Below are 17835 nucleotides of genomic sequence, written 5' to 3' on the forward strand. Positions count from 1 at the left end.
ATAACAATAAATTAATTAAATGTATTAACTAATAAAATAAAAATAAGTGACATTTCTTTCTGTTTGATCCTGTGTTCGATGAAATATGCCAGACTGTGCGAACCCTGGGATTTGAGAACAATAAAACTGAATGGTCAAAACAGTTTTACTTGTCTCAACAGCAAACTTTTGGTAATTATGTATGCTGAGTGGCACTGTAGTGCAGAGGTTAACACATTTACCTAACACCCAGAGGAGGTACACATCCCTTGGAGGGTTAGGAAGAGAGGAAGGGCATCCAGTGTAAAAATGTGCCACATCAAATATGCGCATATTCAGTAGAAGATATTTATGTATTTGATTATTTCAACAGCTAAAAAGAAAATTCTGCCAGAGTTTAAACAACATTTTTTAAATCTTCTTAAAAGACTTAATTTTGAGTTTTAGATAGCATATGATATATATTATATTATATATTATTTAAATGCACTGGAAATGTATTGAACCCTAGACTCCCTGGATGGAATCTAGGGGCTGTAGTCTGTCATTGGGTGAGAGGGGTGTACTTCCTGGACAGGTAGCACAGTCTGTTGCAGCGCAGTCAGAGACAAACAACCTACAGCCAGTTTAGAATCACCAATTAGCCTAACCCCAGGCATGTCTTTGAACTGTGGGAGGAAGCCCATGCTGATGTGAGGAGAACATGTCTACAATCCACACAAAGGCCCCAGGATTCCAGGCCAGGACCTTCTTGCTGTGAGGTGAGCGGTAAACCGCTAAACATCGACGTGCCACCACTGAAATGTCTTTAAACTTAAAAGCTTTTATAGAATAAACTGTTACAAGTCATTAATTTAATACTGCATGTGACATGACTGACCCGTATACCTCGCAATGTACAAAACAAAAACAAAAACAAATTAAAAAAACATCAGTGCTTTAAATAGGCTCTCGTCAAAGCAACCGTTTTGACTTGAAATAGTAGGGATACACAGGTGTTACTAATCACATTAAGGCTCTGTGCCCAAATACAACAAAACTACCATTAATCTCATTAGTGCTTCCCTGCTGTTTCTTTTTCTAAATGTCTGCTGTAAAACAGCCCTATCATAATTAAGATCTTTTAGACACGAGGCATGAAATTGAATGGGACTTGTGGATAACTGAATGTTGGAGTAGTACAGCTGGATATCCAGCTGAGTGATAGTTATAGCCTTTTTAGTAGTGATCAAAACATCTTCCCTCCATGTCAGTAACCTCCTTAAATTTCCAGTGCTTTAATGTTGCTGAGAAAGCTTTAATGTGCTAAATCAGGGGCGTCAAACTCCAGTCCTCGAGGTTCGTTGTCCTCAAACTTTTACACGTGTCCCTGCTGCAACACACCTGAATAAAATTAGCAGTTCATTAGCAAGACTGTAGAACTTGACTGCATGCTGAGGTGGCAATTCAGCAATTTCATTCATGTTACATCAGCTCATGAGTGAATGAACATGGTGCAATAAAAATCCTTTTAGCAGTACAATTTTCCAAACACTTACATTTATACATGTATTTGAATTTACTTGACTAGGGTTGACTGCATGCCACCTCAGCGTGGAGTTAAGTTGCCGATGACCTACTAATTTTATTCAGGAGTGCTGCAGCAGGGACACATGTTAAGGTTTGAGGACACCGGTCCTCGAGGACTGGAGTTTGACACCTGTGTACTAAATTAACCAGTCAGAGCTTTTTGACCAAAACCCTCTCAACCACCACCTACATGCTTAAAGTCCTTGAAAGGGACAAACTGGACGATGTCGCGGAGGACAGGCTCGCCCTTGGGCGAACGCAGAATCCCGTCGTCGCCGTCCAGGATCTGCATGTCTGTGAAGTCTGCGTTGCCCACACCAACAATGATGACAGACATGGGCAGGTGAGAGGCGTGCACGATGGCCTCTCGCGTGTCGGCCATGTCAGTGATGACGCCGTCCGTCAGGATCAGCAGGATGAAGTATTCCTGGTGAGACATAGGTAAAGGGGGTGAGGGGAAGGAGGGGTATTTGTGGGTGGAAGGGGGAGAAATGAAGAATACATGTTCAATTAAATTTGTGTTTTAAAAATGGCTTCTTGTCAGGGGCTAATTTGAATAAAACTCATTTTAATCCACCAGAGAGAAGCAGTAGGCATTAAGTCAGAGACGAATTTCTGCTCTAAAATTTATGACCAGAATTAAATTAATATCAATGGCTCCAAGTTATTTTCGATTCATCTTTTTTTTTCTTTTTTGATTCATCCTTTAATTTCTTTTTGTCTTTTTATTACTATTTGTCTTTTGCTTCTCTCCATGTGTGCCAGTGCAAACATCAACAGACACAATAACAAGACCAAATGAGTTTGTTTTTTCTCTCCATCTTTCTCTTTCTCTCTCTCACCATGGCTTCTTTGGTGTGCATTTCCTCTGAGGCAGAGGAGGCCACTTTCTGAATGATTGGAGCGATGTTGGTGGGCCCGTACAGCTGGATCTTAGGGAGGCAATTTTGATAGGCCTCCACCACACCTTGGATCCCTGCAACACACACACACACACACGTGGGTTGTTTTTGCTGCCATTCTTCTGTTTATTGCCTGACCCTGGAGAGCCAAAAGTTCTCATACTTGCAAAAGCATCTGCTAAGATGAATCAGAGTCTGTGTATGTGACCGCACTGTGAGGTGACCGAGCATTTTGTGCAAAATATTCCCGTATTATCCTCACACACACACGCCGTCACGGCGGGAACGTCAGCTATGTGAAGACAGGAGCACAGAAGCCCATTTCACACATACAGATTAGTGTTGTTTTTCTCTGTGTACGCGAGCCTGAAATACTTCCAGCAGCATAGTGACAAACCTCCCAGCTGCGTGTGCGTCCGTGCGTGTTCGAACGCGTGCGTATGTCTGTGCATATTTGTGAGGAGCAAAAAAAGGAGGAGTAAAAAAAAAATCAGGGAAAAATATAAAGGGTGGAATATGGGACCGACAGCAAGGGAGATATGAGAGGCATGCAGGGGACTGCTTTGGTTGTGCATGCGAATGTTTGCGCGAGCCTGAGTAAGCGAAGTAGTGTGTGTATGTCTCTGTGTCCGTGTTTGGGGGACGGGAAGGGTGTGGGTAGCTCACCTGCACATTCAGGATTGTCCTCATCAAAGTTCACAGCAAAATCGTGTGAAACCTTCAGGCAGGGCAGAAAAGACAAGGCCTTTTTACTGCCACAACACACCACTCACACTCAGCACGATGCATTCAGTCCAATTTACAGGTTGACAGATGTATTCCCCTTTCATGTTGATCAAAAGCAAGCTGAGCCTCCAAAAAGATCTCAAATCTAAATATAAATTCTCCAGACCCACCCCACCCACTCTGCCCTTTGCTTTTGCACACATGTGCATGCTCCCAAATGTCCTACCTTGAAGTCAGGGGGTATCAGAGCTCCAAATCCAAATGCAGGGAACATCTTATCACTGGAGAAAAAGAGACAGACATATTTCATTGGGAAAAAGAAATAAATATAAGGAAAAAAGAGAAGGGTAAAAATAATGGACAAAAGCTTTGTAAGGCTCATAAAGCAAAGGAAGAGGTTTTTTTCATCCTGACTTTTGTGGAAGGATTTGATTCTCAGAGGGAAAATCCAGAGTGTGTCTGTGTTTGGATGCGTGCCCTTGTGTCAGCATTAGGTGGAACGATGATTGATGGAGTGGATTCTACCTGTCATAGTCTTGGCATATCTCTCCTACAGCCACCAGCGCTTTGAGGTACTCATTGGGCTGGTAGGGGTGGATGTAGTGGAGGGAGCAGCTGTTTCTAGGATCTCCATTGGATGCTGTAAAATCTATCGCCACCTGAGATGGAAACATGTACGCTCACACAGCATGGACGGACACAAACAGGCACATTGATGTAAACATTAAAGAGATTACATTTGAAGGAACTTACTGTGAACTGAATCTGGCAGCCTCCCATGATGTAATCCAGGAAGGAATACATTTTAATAATCTGTCAGGAAAAAAAGAACCCATAATATTATTGATTACTAGTTTACTAATACTATTTATTTACTTTTCTAGTAATTTCTCCATCGGATTTACCCATTTTTATTTATTCATTTATTTATTTTCCATTTTTCCCACCCATTTTCCAGTTATTTCTTTTGTTTGTTTGTTTGTTTTTATTTATATTGAACTAGAAGCTTCTTATTAAAAGTATGTAATGGGCCCTTTCCCTATATTAATGAACTGACAGCCCGATTATGACAGAAAGTGCTACCTAGTCAGGTGATCACTACAGAAATTATTGGACATAATGCAGTCAGTGCTGTTAAATGGGAAAATAATTTAAAAAAATAAACAAATACATTTTATATACAAATATAGCAATTTCGATGACATTTGTCTGTATAGTTACAGTACTGTGCAAAAGTCAAAACCTGTCATGTCTATATATTTTGTTACAAGTAGCCAGATTTTCTTATGTGTTTCTCTCACACTTCTCCAGGATTTTCAAAGAGGCATTAAAATCTGCATATGAACAGTAGCTAAAATTTTTGTCTTTAAAAAGTATGAAAAAAATCCAGCAAAGACCTGACCCAGGACCCAAGAAATGCATCTGGCCCTGTGGTTGATCCATCTAATGTTCACTTAGACCTCATCAGAAATGGTCTAAGTGGAAGGATCACTGCCAAGAAGCCAAACTTAAGGAAGCGAAATAGGGTGAAAAGGCTGAGTTGTGCCAAATTACAAAAGAAGTAGATTGAAAATCAGTGGCAACAGGTTCAAGTGATGAATTCAGATTGGAAGGTTTTAGTTCAAGTAATCAGGCCAGGTGAGAGGTACAACAGTGAGTGTTTACAACCCTCTGTAAAACATTGAGGAGGCTCATGGCTCAAAATCCAAGGAATTATGAACACAGAAGAGTGCCATCAAAACATTTGATTGGTAACAGTTTTATTTTTCAGCATGACAATGATCCAAAACACACTGCTAATGCAGTAAAGGATACAAGGGTAGAAACACACAATAAAGCACCATCAGTTATGAACTGGCCTCCAGTGCCCAGACCTCAACATTACTGAAGCAGTGTGGGATCATCTTGACAGAGAACGGAATAAAAGGCAGTCAACATCCAAAGAAGAGCTTTGAAATGCCCTTCAAGAAGAAGAAGAAGAGCTATTCCTGAAGACTACTTAAAGAAATTACAAGAAAGCTTGACTAAGAGAGTTCAGGCTGTGTTAAAGGAAAAAAAGATGGTCAAATATTGAATAGCACAAACTCTGTTTTTGCTTTATATGTGCATTTCCACGTAAATTTGCAAATTTCAATAAATTGCTGCCCACTTTTCCCATTTTCCTAGCAAAATAAAATGTATTTATAGTCAGAAACACAATGATAATAAGGTTTGTGCATTTATCGTTCTTTTCTCTGTTTAATATAATTATAAAAAATAGTGTATTTAGGTCCATGAATATTAATGGGACAAAAGTAGCAATTAGAAGGCACGTCTTTTTTTCACTGTTATCTCATGCTTTAAAAGTCAAACAATTAATCCCCCAAACAGTCAGTTGAGATTTAAATTAACAATGAAAATAAGCATTTGTTGCACAAAAAAGAAGGAACGCAGACAGAAAAGGCTTTACCTTACCTTACAGTGGTTGAGAATGACAACACCAGAGTTTCTGTAATTCTTCTTCTTCATTTGATATTTAGGGTTGATGCATTCCCATTGGATCTAGGCGCACAGATACACACAATTAATGCAGATGGTATCAAGGGAACACAGAAGGAATTTGCTTGACTCGTTATGTATTTGCTACATAATGATGCGAAGCTATTAAAAAGGAGCTCTGCTTTTATTTAAATGAGGATTATTTTGGATATGTGAATAAAAGCACTGACAGAGATGCAAATGGGCTCACAGTGCATAAATGAATTTATGGCCCTGAGTCAGTGAGTAAACATTACTTGTTTTATTCCTCTCGTGTGAGCATGTGCAGGAGCTCGAGCGCGCATTTTCTCACCTGTTTGCCCTCCTGCTCTACCCTCATCTCCTTAAACGTGGTATGAAACTCCCCGATGAAGTCATGTTTTCCATTGGAGTCCCAGTCCCAAACTGTGCACTGGAAGAGACACACACACGTTCACTCATTTAGAGCACAGCTGCAACACCGTTACCTAAACGAACACACACAGGCACTCGCAGGCATGCAGGGAAATGCCATGCTGAATGATTGATAAGGCGGTGTTGGTGGGGGGGCAACGGAGCGGTGAAATATTAATCTGAGGATGCTGAGAGGTACGCGGCTTAAGCGACAGCTTTACGCTTGTGTGTGTGTTTTTCGACATAATAGTTTGACTCGCTCTTGGGAGCTAGTAAGCAAGACAAATTGCCTCAATCAAGTGAGGGTCAGCGGGGCAAAGCTAAGCACATCATAAAGACTCAGTCCTTTCATTTCAAAGGATGGCACAAGGCTCTCATGTGTAGGCTGTCCTGCAAAGTCACTACAATCAATGATATTCAAAAAGGTTTGTCAATAGAGACACATGTTAACACGGACTGAAAAAAATCGGGTCTTTTGTGAAGCTCTAATGCCTGTGAACGAGTCCTTCAGCGGTGCAGTTTTGCATTGTAACCTCCTTGCATGAGGTCACCCAAGCAACTAGCGATCAGAAGCAATCCAGCAATGCTTGATTAAAAACAATGACTCACTGTAATCCCCTAATTTCCTGTCTCCCACTTAAGCTGTTCACAGCCCGCACCTAAAGCGTGCGTGCATGTTTGTGTGTGATCGTTTGCGGACCGCATGCATGTTTGTGTTTGTGAAAGTAATTTGTGCGCGTGCGAGGTAGCGAGCGCTCGCTTTTGCAGCCTTGCTTCCACTTCAAACTGCTGAGAGCTGTGCTAGAGAGTAATGAAAAAATTAAGAAGCTCTGTTCCATTCACTGAATACTAACTGTTTGACAAAGAGAGAGAGAGACCAGCGAAAGGACAGAAAGAAAAGTAAAGAGGTGGAGAAATGGGCTCCTTGCCGATTTCAAGTACAAAGGAAGAGACGGCGAGACACTGCAGAGGAGGGTTATGCATTTATGCATTGGTCAGTTAAGAGTCTGGTGAAAAGAAAGCACTTGTCTGAATAGAAATCTCTGCCCTGCCATTTCTCACTAAAGCTCTGACTGTTCGAAACAGGTAGCCCTGGAAACCATAGCCGACGGCGTGCGTGCGCGTGCGAGCCCTTTCTCCCGCTGTCAGGAGCCACGCAGAGTTAAGATACCTCTGAATATTTAATGAACAATCTCATGTTTATTCATGCCAAAGAATAACTGTTCTCTGCGAACGTGGCGGCCACTGCTTCCAAAAAGGCGAAGAGATCTCCTCTGACAAGTAAAGGCGAGAGTTTAAGATAACCACTGAGCTCCTTAACGCCCATCTGACTTTTTAAATAGCACAATGATATCATAAAAACGCCTGACCTGAACTTAACTCCTGGAACTGAAAAGAGAAAGGGACAAAGGCTTTTTGTACGTGCCGCTGTCCTTTGCATTAATGTCATGTTTTGTATGTAGGTGAAAAAGGGTAAAACTATTTTATTTATTGTCATTTTACGTTTTTGTCCGCATTTATTGAATGAACGGCATTTCTTTTTTGTGTTTTTTTATGTTTTAAATAAATAAAATGGAGGCTGGTGATGATGCTGTGGAAGCACTCGGGTGCTGCTTGGCTTCGGCCCTCTTAATGAGCCTTGCATTTTACTGGAGGAACTTAAATAGTTGCATTGCCACTATGATTGTTGCAGAAAAAATATCCCCAGACTCACCTTAAGCTCCCTGTCTTGGTCTCCACTGCAGAGTGTGTTTAAGGAAACTTTGAAGGATTTCCAAACTGGGCTCAGGTTGTTCATGACCGTCTGTGCACAATAAATACAAAGACAGTTCACGCTTGTTGTTTATTTCCAAACTAAAACAGCTGCCTACATCTCCACGGATGTGCGAGCGCAGTTACCTCGGTTCTGTGCACAAGCGACTCAGTGCCGTCATCATTTATTCTAAAAATCTCCAGGAAAGGGTCTGACTTGCTGAAGAAATCCTTCAGAGAGAAAACACGCATGTGAGGCATTCCCTCAGAACTCCCTTTGATCACCATAAATCATTCGAACACTAACAGAATCATTATTTCGCCCCCTTTAAACTCCTTTTCTTCTTTGTTTCTTCCACCTATCCCTTTCCCGTCCTCTCCAATTTATCCACCACTCCCATGCTTTCTTCCATCTTTTCCCCAGGGCACTACTTGTTTGGATTAGTCATCCATGTCTGTGTGTGTGTGTGTGTGTGTGTGTGTGCGCGCACATGTGCCGGCTGGAAAATTAATACAGTTATCGGTGTGTGTGGTTGGGGTGGTGAGATAAAAGAGGGTTATTGGGAAAGGGGGTGCCCACCTATCTCAGCAGGCCTCCTTTAATACCAGCTTGTACTAGTGTGTATTGTGCGTGTTTCTTCATAATCAAGTCCCACAGCTCTGCCCACATACTTCTCCAAGCACACGCACACACAAACACACCAACCAGGCAGCATGCACACACAGACCCACATCTTCAGTATTAATTACCCTCATATCTTAAGGAAAACTTCAACATTTCTGAGTATTTTTGAAAGTGCACAAACCTTATCGTCCAGCTTACGTGCACTGAATGAGAGTTCAACGTAATCGTCATTTCCAGACAATTCCTCAGCTGTCACCTATACAGCGGGGCAGAGAGTGAAGGTGGAGAGGGAAGGTTGAGAGGCGAAAGGAGACAGACAGAGAGAGCGAGAGAGATCGACACGGAGATGTAAGAAGGAGGTGAGAGAAAATGAGATGGAAATGAGCTACAGCACAGATTGAACAGGCAACATCATCAAATTAATTATCTTCAGGGTGTCTGAGTGCACAGAGGTGGTGTGTGTGTGTGCGTGTCTATGTGTGTGTGTGATTTTTGCATGTGTAGGAGTGTTTAACGTGGTTCGGTTGACTTTGGAACCCGTGCCATACCATACCGTGATAGAAGACTTTCCAGCAGTGTTTCCCTGTTTGAGAAGAGCTTTAGTCAGTTTCCTCTGTGAAACAATCTGAAACAAAAAGAAAGAAAAAATCACCTCAGATGTTCCAGCCTCCACTTAGAGTTTGCATCTGTCTGGAGAACGCAAGTCAAATATTCACTCTACTCTACACTGACTTTAGTCTCTAAAAACTGAAACATCTGACTTTTTATCTGGCTGGCATTTATATTCTGCCTTTCCACTCGCTTTACACTATAACCCACATTTTCCAATTTTCACACACACCCATACAGTTTGATTTATTACACATACGCACTCAGACGCCAGTGAATGTACCAGGGGCAATTTGGGACGCATCCACATGGAGACTAGAGGAGCTGGGGATTAAGCCAGCAAGCTTCTGATTATTGGATGACTTTCTCTGCCGCCTGAACCACAGCTGCCCCATTTGGCACTAATATTATTAAACTGTCAATATATTGTACATTAACTATTTTTTTTTGTTCATAGACTTTACAAGGTTGTGCCACCATGTTGCTCCCCTTATACCATAGTTATCAACTTAATCTGGCTATTTCGTATAAATTTAGCCCTAAAAAATAACTTCACTGCTCAGGATCTCAGAGCATTTAAGAACAGGAGCAAAGTGACATCGAGCAAACCTCCAGGGTGTGGGGATGATTCACAACAGGACCAACATCTGGTGCAATAAATTAAAATGTTTAAAAAATTAAACGAAGTAACAAGATGATAGGATTAAACTATGGTAATATGAATAGTATTCATGATTAAAATATTACAAGGTGGCAAAAGACATACTGTCGACCTGGGGTGACTGACTTTGCCAGCCAGTTCTGGAGCCTCCTGGGTGGTGCTCTGTCGCCGCTTCACTGCAAGTGGCAGTGATTGCTGCTTGCACTCTCCCAGACCAATTTATCCTTATTGTTATTTGCTGTGGTGAAGATGGCGATGATGGTGGTCGTAATACCAGCAGAAAATCTTATAGTAGTGTTATTTTGTCAAGGACTTTCAAAGGTACCACAATTTCTCCCTTTTTCTACTTCAGCTGCACTTCATAGTCTCTTTCATAGCCTGACAACGTGCTACACAGGCAGACAAGTGCATGCACACTCACGATGATGTGTCAAACACACCAACCGACTAACACACAGCCTCTTCCTGCTACAGCTAAGGCATTTGTACACGTACATACAAGCACATTAAAAACATCTACATCCCCAACTTAGAATTTCCTTTGTATCAAGAAAGCTTATTGTGTGTTCCCAATGCAAGTAGACCATGTAGTCTGTCTGTGTTGCTGACAAAGAAGGTTCACATAGATCCTGGCAGATCCTATCTCCATGTCAGGGGTAACAGATGATTATAAGTAATCACTGACGTGACCGATCTGGTGCCGGGATGAAGCTGTTAATAAACTCAGAGGAAAGACTGCTTCGCAGCTGGAAACAACAAACAAAACTTCAGCTCGTGTTTTTGTCAAACCCCAGACTTCCTCTGAATTGTTGATAAAAAGTAAATTATATTTTAGGCACGCAGGTGATTACTGCACCTAATATACTAGGCGCTGCACTTACATCAAATACCCTGATGCACGGATGCACACAGGCACTGTTGTAGATATTAATGGAGGTGCAGCGTGTACAGACGTATAGACATATAGACTGGTATGAAATATAATGCATTAAATCAGGTGGACAACCTACTGCAATCACACTGTCACTGCATGCTAATGCCACAACTAAAGAAACCATCCACGCCTGTGTGACACCTACACGGCATTTATGTGCAATGCCGGTGTGTCCATTGTGAGTCTACTGAAAATTATTGGCATGCACTCGGACGTTTGGTCTGATCCTTAGACACCATTAACTGGCACTACTGAGGCATTTAGTAATTAGAATCTCATTCATTGTCCTTATTTATTCATTGTTTCCGTTTCCCTACAATGTGCTGTCACGGTTTCTTTTTTTGGGTTTTGTTTTTTGTTCTGCCAATAAAGCAGAAAAAAAAACAACAACATTGATTATAACAGAATTAAGTCTTACAGCAGGTATAAATGCTTACATGCAACATGTCAATATCTGTTACAATATTACTGATGCAATGCGTCTGCAACAAGCGTTTCCTCTAGCAGCTATTCAGGGCTTCTATCGTACACAGAAAAAGGAAAATGATCACACTATTGCTTCAAATGATATGATGGAAGATAAACATAACCTCTATTTTTTCAAATACAGTTATTAACAGAGTTATAATATGATTATATAAACAATAGCTTCCAAACAACCTCTCCAAGAAGCTTTCACACCCTTAAGTCAGTGTTATACATCCACCAGCTCTGTGCTGTCTCTGATGAGTAGTAAAAAGTAAACACTTCCTTTAACTGCAGACCTGACATTAAAGATAAGGGAAACACTGGGCTGCACGTCCTATTTCCTTTCATTCAATATTACATTAGATAGCAATTCCCTCAAATGCACTTATTCAAATTGTTAATGAGTAGTAGTGCAATAACAATTTTCTTTTAAATGCTCTTGGATATTGAGTGAAAAATGCAAATAAACCAAATCTTTAAATATTGATTAAAACTTCTTCATTAAAGAGGCACAAATCCATTAAGTGAATAACAAGGCTATACAGTTTAGCACAAGCACATATAAAGGCTTTGAAAACAGTTCAGGCACCCTCAGGGCTTTTTATCAGAAGCACTCATGGACGGAGAAAGCATGTTAATGCAGACAGTGCATCAACTGAACTCAGGCTGAAAGCTGACATCCTTCCACAACTGAAGTTGTTTTTTAGTCATTGAAACCTAATACTGTGTAGGTCTCCCTCATGCCTCCAAAACAGCTGCCACTCTTTGTGGCATGCATACAGGGCCTGTAAGGATGGCCTGCGGCATCTGGTGCCAAAGTGTAGGCAGCGTATCTTTAGCGTCATGCAGGTTGTGTGCTGAGTTTGACCTCCATATGTATGGCATGGTTGCCCAATTGGATTGGGATCTGGGGAGTTTTGGATGCCAGGTCAATGTCTAAGGCTCTTTGTTTTGTTCCTTTAACCGTTTCTAAGCAGGTTTTGTGGTGCGTTTGGGGCAATTATCCTCTGGGGGGAAGAAGTGCTGCCGACACTGTGGGCGTCCTTGGTCTAAAATAATAATCTTATTTAGTTACACTCACATAAATGCCAAGGCCTGATGTTTCCTGAGAAAAAATAGCCTTATTACGATATCATCAGTATTATTTACTTCACCTGCCGTGGTTTTAACGAAGTAGCTGACTGAGCATACTGAAGTAGACGATTCTTATCCCAACAGCATGCTGCTCTGAGGAAGATTTGTATGCTTTTTTACTGCACCTACTGTTTGCAATGCACAAGGTGAATCCAGTTCGGAGGTTACAAGCGCATTTCTGTCATGCTTTCGCCTCCAGAAACACTCACATCACACACATTTCTGATTGTTTCTGAACTCCTCTCACATTCACTGACCTACCTCACACTCTTTAATTTTCAGTTTAAGCTTGACTTATAGGAGCTATGTGTTATTTTTTTAACTTCCGTGGGGGTGAGAGAAGGAATAACAGTTTGTAAAGTATTGTGACTGTTTCACTTATGTTTGCACTCATCAGTCACACCGATTTCCCAATCGACCTGCTTGCTTCGTGCATGCTCTTCCTTTAGAGTGCACAATCCAATCAAGAGACTCACTGACCTGTCCTAGGGTACACTCCATGGCTCCCAAGAAGTCAGCATCACGGAGGCCATTGTTGCCGGAGCTGATATCGTGAAGTTCAAAGCGGAGCCTCTGGACCTCCTCAAAGTAATAATCCACCAAGAAAATCTTGGAGAAAACCGGGCTGCTGCTGCTGCGGATGACCTCTGTGCGGTCCACCTGCAAACAGACACAAACAGCTTCACAACGCTACGTTTAAAGTATCTGTGGCACCTAAAAGAACAAAGCTTAAGGTAGAGAAAGAAACACTGACTTCTACTTCTGGTGGTTCCAAATTTCTTTAAAACAGAAAACTTGGTAATTCAGTTGGTTTCAGAAACATCATCATGGACTGCAATGATTCCTGTAAAAATCACTGCAGCCCACCAGAGTGATTATTGTAAAACCACACAGATGCTTGGCAAATGTTTGCCACAGCAAGAACCCAGAGGGCTGTATAAATTAAAAAAGAGCTGATAAAGAGAAAAGGTAAGACAAAATAGAAAAATACTTCACCTGTAAAAAGATTTTTATATTTGTTGTACCCCTTTTTACAGATTCAGTTATATAAGTACTTATTTATTCAAACCGCAGAATCTGAATTGATGAACTCTTCGTAACCTTTAGCAATATCACTGAGATCTTTTATGTGCGTTGGTGAAAAAAGAAATCCAATATCAAGACGTTCGGCAAAACCTGATTATTCTTCTTCACGTGGACACTGGATTCAAGTTTTCACAAAATTTCATTAAAGAACATCATTTATGGTTCTTCTGAAAAAGCAGTTTCATAACACTGTGCTTTTTACTACAGGCAGTCTGACTTTAAATGGATTTTTTATGCTCTTTCCAAAGTGAACTAAAGTATGAAAATTGTACATCAGAAACACTGCCGCTGAGCATTGATTGCGAACCTCAACAGACTTTTCAGAATTGCGGCAATAACCACAAATAGCCATTACCACATTGTTTACACTTATCAACTTGAGAACTGCGGCTATTGATTTTTCGTGATGACTAAAAATCACCCGAGCTGTTTGATTGCACAGAGATTTGACTGCAGCTGTAACATTGATCTCACATTTTAAGCCCCCTGACTGCTCAAAGGATTAGGAAGCAAAAAGAAAAGTATGTTGCGACGTTGTCAACAAAACCTATCTAACACTAGCAGCAATGACTGGCTCCCTTTTATGGATGATAACCCTCTGGCACACGAACGCACGCAAACACAGACAAAAGTGAAGAGCGCACCAGCAGGCTCGACAGACACACAAATGCTGGCCTTATCCTGATGCTTTTCTCAATAGGCTGGCAACTCATTAAAGCATCGAGAGATATGAATACATAAACACACACTAGCCAAGCGGCCTAAACACGCTCTCTCGCAACAATTATCCAATTAAGACACTCTGGATCTGATGGGCAATGATACCCCCGGCCCATTCCCACACTTCTGCAAAAGGGGCTTACTGTAACGCATACACTCACTCATGAAGACACAGACACGCAGACGTGACACAAAAAACGCAGCACTGTGTCGTACAAAAGCTTTTTGTGGCGTCTCCAAAGGAGGAATAATGCTGCACTACTTTCAGAGCGCTCGATCTTGAGCCCCTGTGGAAATGGAAAGTGGTGTGTGTGTGTGTGTGTGTGTGTGTGTGTGTGTGTGTGTGTGTGTGTGTGTGTGTGTGGGAGTGCAGCTTCCGTGTCGCTGACAGTTTGTGCAAACGAGTTACACGTGTGGATTTACATACGTAAACGTACATCTGCTGAGTGGGACAGTGTAGCACTAAATGTGGAAGGATCTGCACGGATGTGTGGGTGTGCGTAGCTACATTTTTAAAAGGAACACTGTTCACTCCATATACTGTATGTCTGTCCATCCCAAAGGCAGAGGAAAGAAAACTAAAAATAACCAAAGATCCTCTTTTTTGCAACATCGCCCTGATTCCTCATTCTCAACGCTGATGCCGCCGCTTGCGAGTCTTCAGCATGTCTTTGGCTTCAGTAGAAGTGCTTTGTGTGTGAGTATGAGATGGCATTTGAAAGGCTTGAAAAGCATCTGAGTCGTGAGGGGGAAAAGAAAAAACACTTTAAAGCATAAAGTTAAACAATCCTTTTTTTTTTCTTATTGTAAAAGAGACAAGCAAAACTGCCCTTAACTTCAGGAACGGGTAGTCCTTCGGGATGGCACATACATGTATGCCAGGTTTCCTGCATTTCCCGGCACAATCTCAAGAGAGTGGAAGCGATAACAGGAGACAGACCATTGCAAGAGGAGTGCTGAAAAGGGCTGTCCAGCAGCACAGTGCTGGGCTGAGAGCACAGTTCCCACAAAAAAGTAGTCTGTTTCTGACAGTTTGGTCAGAAACATCCATGAGTACCTGACTGGAGGTCATTTTGTAGGGCTCTGGCAGTGCTCCTCATGGTCCTCCGTGCACAAAGGTTAGATTTATGCCCTTGTACAGCCCTGGCCAGCTCTCCACATGTAACAGCCTGTCTCCCGCTATCGCCTCCTCACTCTTGAGACTGTGCTGAGGGATGAACTTAAATGTGCCATCCTAGAGGAGATGGACTTAAAACTAGCTAAAAATCAGTCAGGAAGAATAACAAGGGAGCAATAGTCTGTGGCTACCTCCTGCTACATTTAATGGTCTTCTTGTTGTGTCTCCAACAGGTGCAAACCTGTTGTCGCTTTCATTTGCACTGAAGCATGTAAAATGGTTTTAATGGTTTAATGGTTTATGCTTCCCAGAATTGTCTTGTACTTCAATAAAAGAGAGTTGCATTAATTTTTTTTAGCAGTACACAAATAGTACACTATTTGTTCTACAGTTTGATCAAATTGTATGATTGTAAAAGTCATTACATGCAGAATTGTTTATTTAATTGGCAAGACTTGCTGAGACTTAAAGACAGTTTACATGTTTTAATCTGCGCAGCTTTGTGTAAATGTTCATTTGTTCCGTTACTGTCATCGTAGTTTGTCTCATTTTTGTACACTTCACTCCAATCCTATGTGTATAGGGCCAAATCACAACAGCAGTTGCCTCAAGGTGCTTTTATATTGTAAGATAAAGACCCTACATTAATACAACATATGTTTCCTCTCACATTACATGTATTTTACAATGAACGTAAAACCTGTGCTCTTGTCATCTGCATTCATTTTGTCAACAAGAAATCAGTTATTCTCAGAAAAATAAAAGTTTCTATCAGTGGCCCTTCAACGTCAAGATATGTGAAAATATTTTTAAAAAATCAGGCAGTTAGGAAATGTGAAGGTGAGAAAAAGACACCTCTTAAGGCCACCGTCATCCTGACAAAATATCTAAACTTCTCACCACCTTGCTGTTCACATTATCAAAAGAACTTTTTTTATTTTGGTAGCGATGACTCATTCACTGACACAAAAGCCTCATTTTGACACATGTATTAAAGGCTGTGGGTGAGTTACGGTGTCATGGTCCTCCAGTCCTCCTCTGCGTCTCCACTGTTTCTCCCCTTTGTTCTCTCTCTCTGTCTGCGTGCTTGCTCCTCTGTGTGTGAGTGTGTTTACCTGCCTTACAGGATCCTCCTGGATCATCTAGCAATCAGCTGTTTGCTATTTAAGCTGTGACCTGACAATCAGTCTTCGCCTGAGCGTTATAAAGGCAGTAGCTTCCATGTGGCCTTGCTGTAAGTCTCTGTTTCACTTTACTTGCCAAAGCTTTCTAATGTGTCTCTTCTTAGGATGGCCTTGGAGTCAGGGAAACCTTCTTCCATTTGATTTTTTACGTATTGGACTTTTGAACTGAGCACTTCAAACAGACTTTGTATGTAACATTAGCTGCACCAAAACTGGAAATAAACTCAATGAACTTTCATTCCTGAGTCCTACGTTTGAGGCCGGCCAGACAAACCATGACATACGGCCTTTTAAAGGTTAATTACGTTGCTCCATGTATGAGCTGTTTTGGGAAATGCTGCAAAAAGTATGCTTTAAGATCATGCTTTCAATTCCTAGATGACAGAAATATTTGGATAGATAAATAAATTCTTTAGCCCAGCCGACAATAGTCATGCTTTCTGGTGACCTCTTTGACGATTAACATCCATAATTTATAAGAACCAAACATAACTCTCAGTTTAGTAGGAGGAAGGTTAGCGACACAATCACAGCTCTGCACGATAGCTCGGGTTCTTGATTACACGCAATCATTTAGTCAAACATGAATTCAATTACGTGCTTGAGTAATTTCAAGTGCTGTCTGCGGAGAAATTCACAAGGAATTGTTTGCCACAGAACCTGAAGAGATGATGAATGCACTTGAGCCCCACAGTCACACACATCAGGTCATGGGCAAATTGCGTAGAGTGTGCCATGGCTTTTACTGAAAATGAAAAATGTGTCAAGTGTATATTAGAAGCAAAAGAAAATTATACAGAGACCAAAGTTAAAGTATTTGTGAAAGTGTTCAAAGCCCAAATATAGAGGTCACAATGTTATATTACTAGGTGAATAACATTGGGCTGTTCAATCATCTCTGTGGACCCCCACAACAAGAGTAAAAGGAAAATAATCCACCAAAGCAATAGTTGAAATAGCGATCTAATTTATAACAGAACAACAATGAGATATGAAACTGCGCCCACGTACAGACTCGTACAGACTCTCAGACACCTGCAGCTCTTACCAGAGTGTCTTACCCTGGGTAGAATCAGCATCACGAGAGAGGACACTTCAGAATAATAAACACTCCACAGATGGCTCCGCCCGACCATTAAACCTCTATTTTCTGGCTATCAAACATTTACACGCCGTACCTCTCACCCCTCCTCCCATCCAATTACTGTACCTCAAACCACTGGCCGTGTGACTGCATCTTCAACACCACACACGGGTCGGGTTTGGAAAGGGCGTCACGATCCGAGATGCCCCGGCAGGCCACTCTCAGCTCCACTTTGGTCAGGCACGGAGAGCTGATGAAGCCCAGCGTGGCCTCTGCAGACTCATAGATGTTACTCATGCTGAACGCGCAATCACACACTGAAATGAAAGAGAAAGAGAAGAAAAGATGGGGTTGATTTGTACTTTGTAACAAGAT

General features: G+C 41.5%; 1 protein-coding gene across 2 annotated transcripts in view; it reads right to left on the reverse strand.

The window, feature by feature from the left end:
• cpne4b (copine IVb) overlaps window positions 1-17835 on the reverse strand; it is a 26354-nt gene that overhangs the window by 4579 nt on the left and 3940 nt on the right. For both annotated transcript variants that reach the window (XM_005932920.3, XM_005932919.3), the window contains exons 2-15: window positions 17587-17777; window positions 12750-12929; window positions 9017-9088; window positions 8645-8719; window positions 7986-8069; window positions 7801-7890; window positions 6007-6105; window positions 5631-5717; window positions 3930-3989; window positions 3702-3835; window positions 3403-3457; window positions 3117-3168; window positions 2391-2524; window positions 1739-1975 (exon numbers count right to left, since the gene is read on the reverse strand). In XM_005932920.3, the coding sequence (XP_005932982.1) occupies window positions 1739-1975; window positions 2391-2524; window positions 3117-3168; window positions 3403-3457; window positions 3702-3835; window positions 3930-3989; window positions 5631-5717; window positions 6007-6105; window positions 7801-7890; window positions 7986-8069; window positions 8645-8719; window positions 9017-9088; window positions 12750-12929; window positions 17587-17757 (1530 nt within the window). In that variant the 5' untranslated portion in view covers window positions 17758-17777. The remainder of the gene's footprint in view (window positions 1-1738; window positions 1976-2390; window positions 2525-3116; window positions 3169-3402; window positions 3458-3701; window positions 3836-3929; window positions 3990-5630; window positions 5718-6006; window positions 6106-7800; window positions 7891-7985; window positions 8070-8644; window positions 8720-9016; window positions 9089-12749; window positions 12930-17586; window positions 17778-17835) is intronic.

This window comes from Haplochromis burtoni, unplaced genomic scaffold (assembly GCF_018398535.1).
Source record: "Haplochromis burtoni strain Fernald_Lab_line unplaced genomic scaffold, NCSU_Asbu1 Contig_163, whole genome shotgun sequence".
NCBI lineage: Eukaryota > Metazoa > Chordata > Actinopteri > Cichliformes > Cichlidae > Haplochromis > Haplochromis burtoni.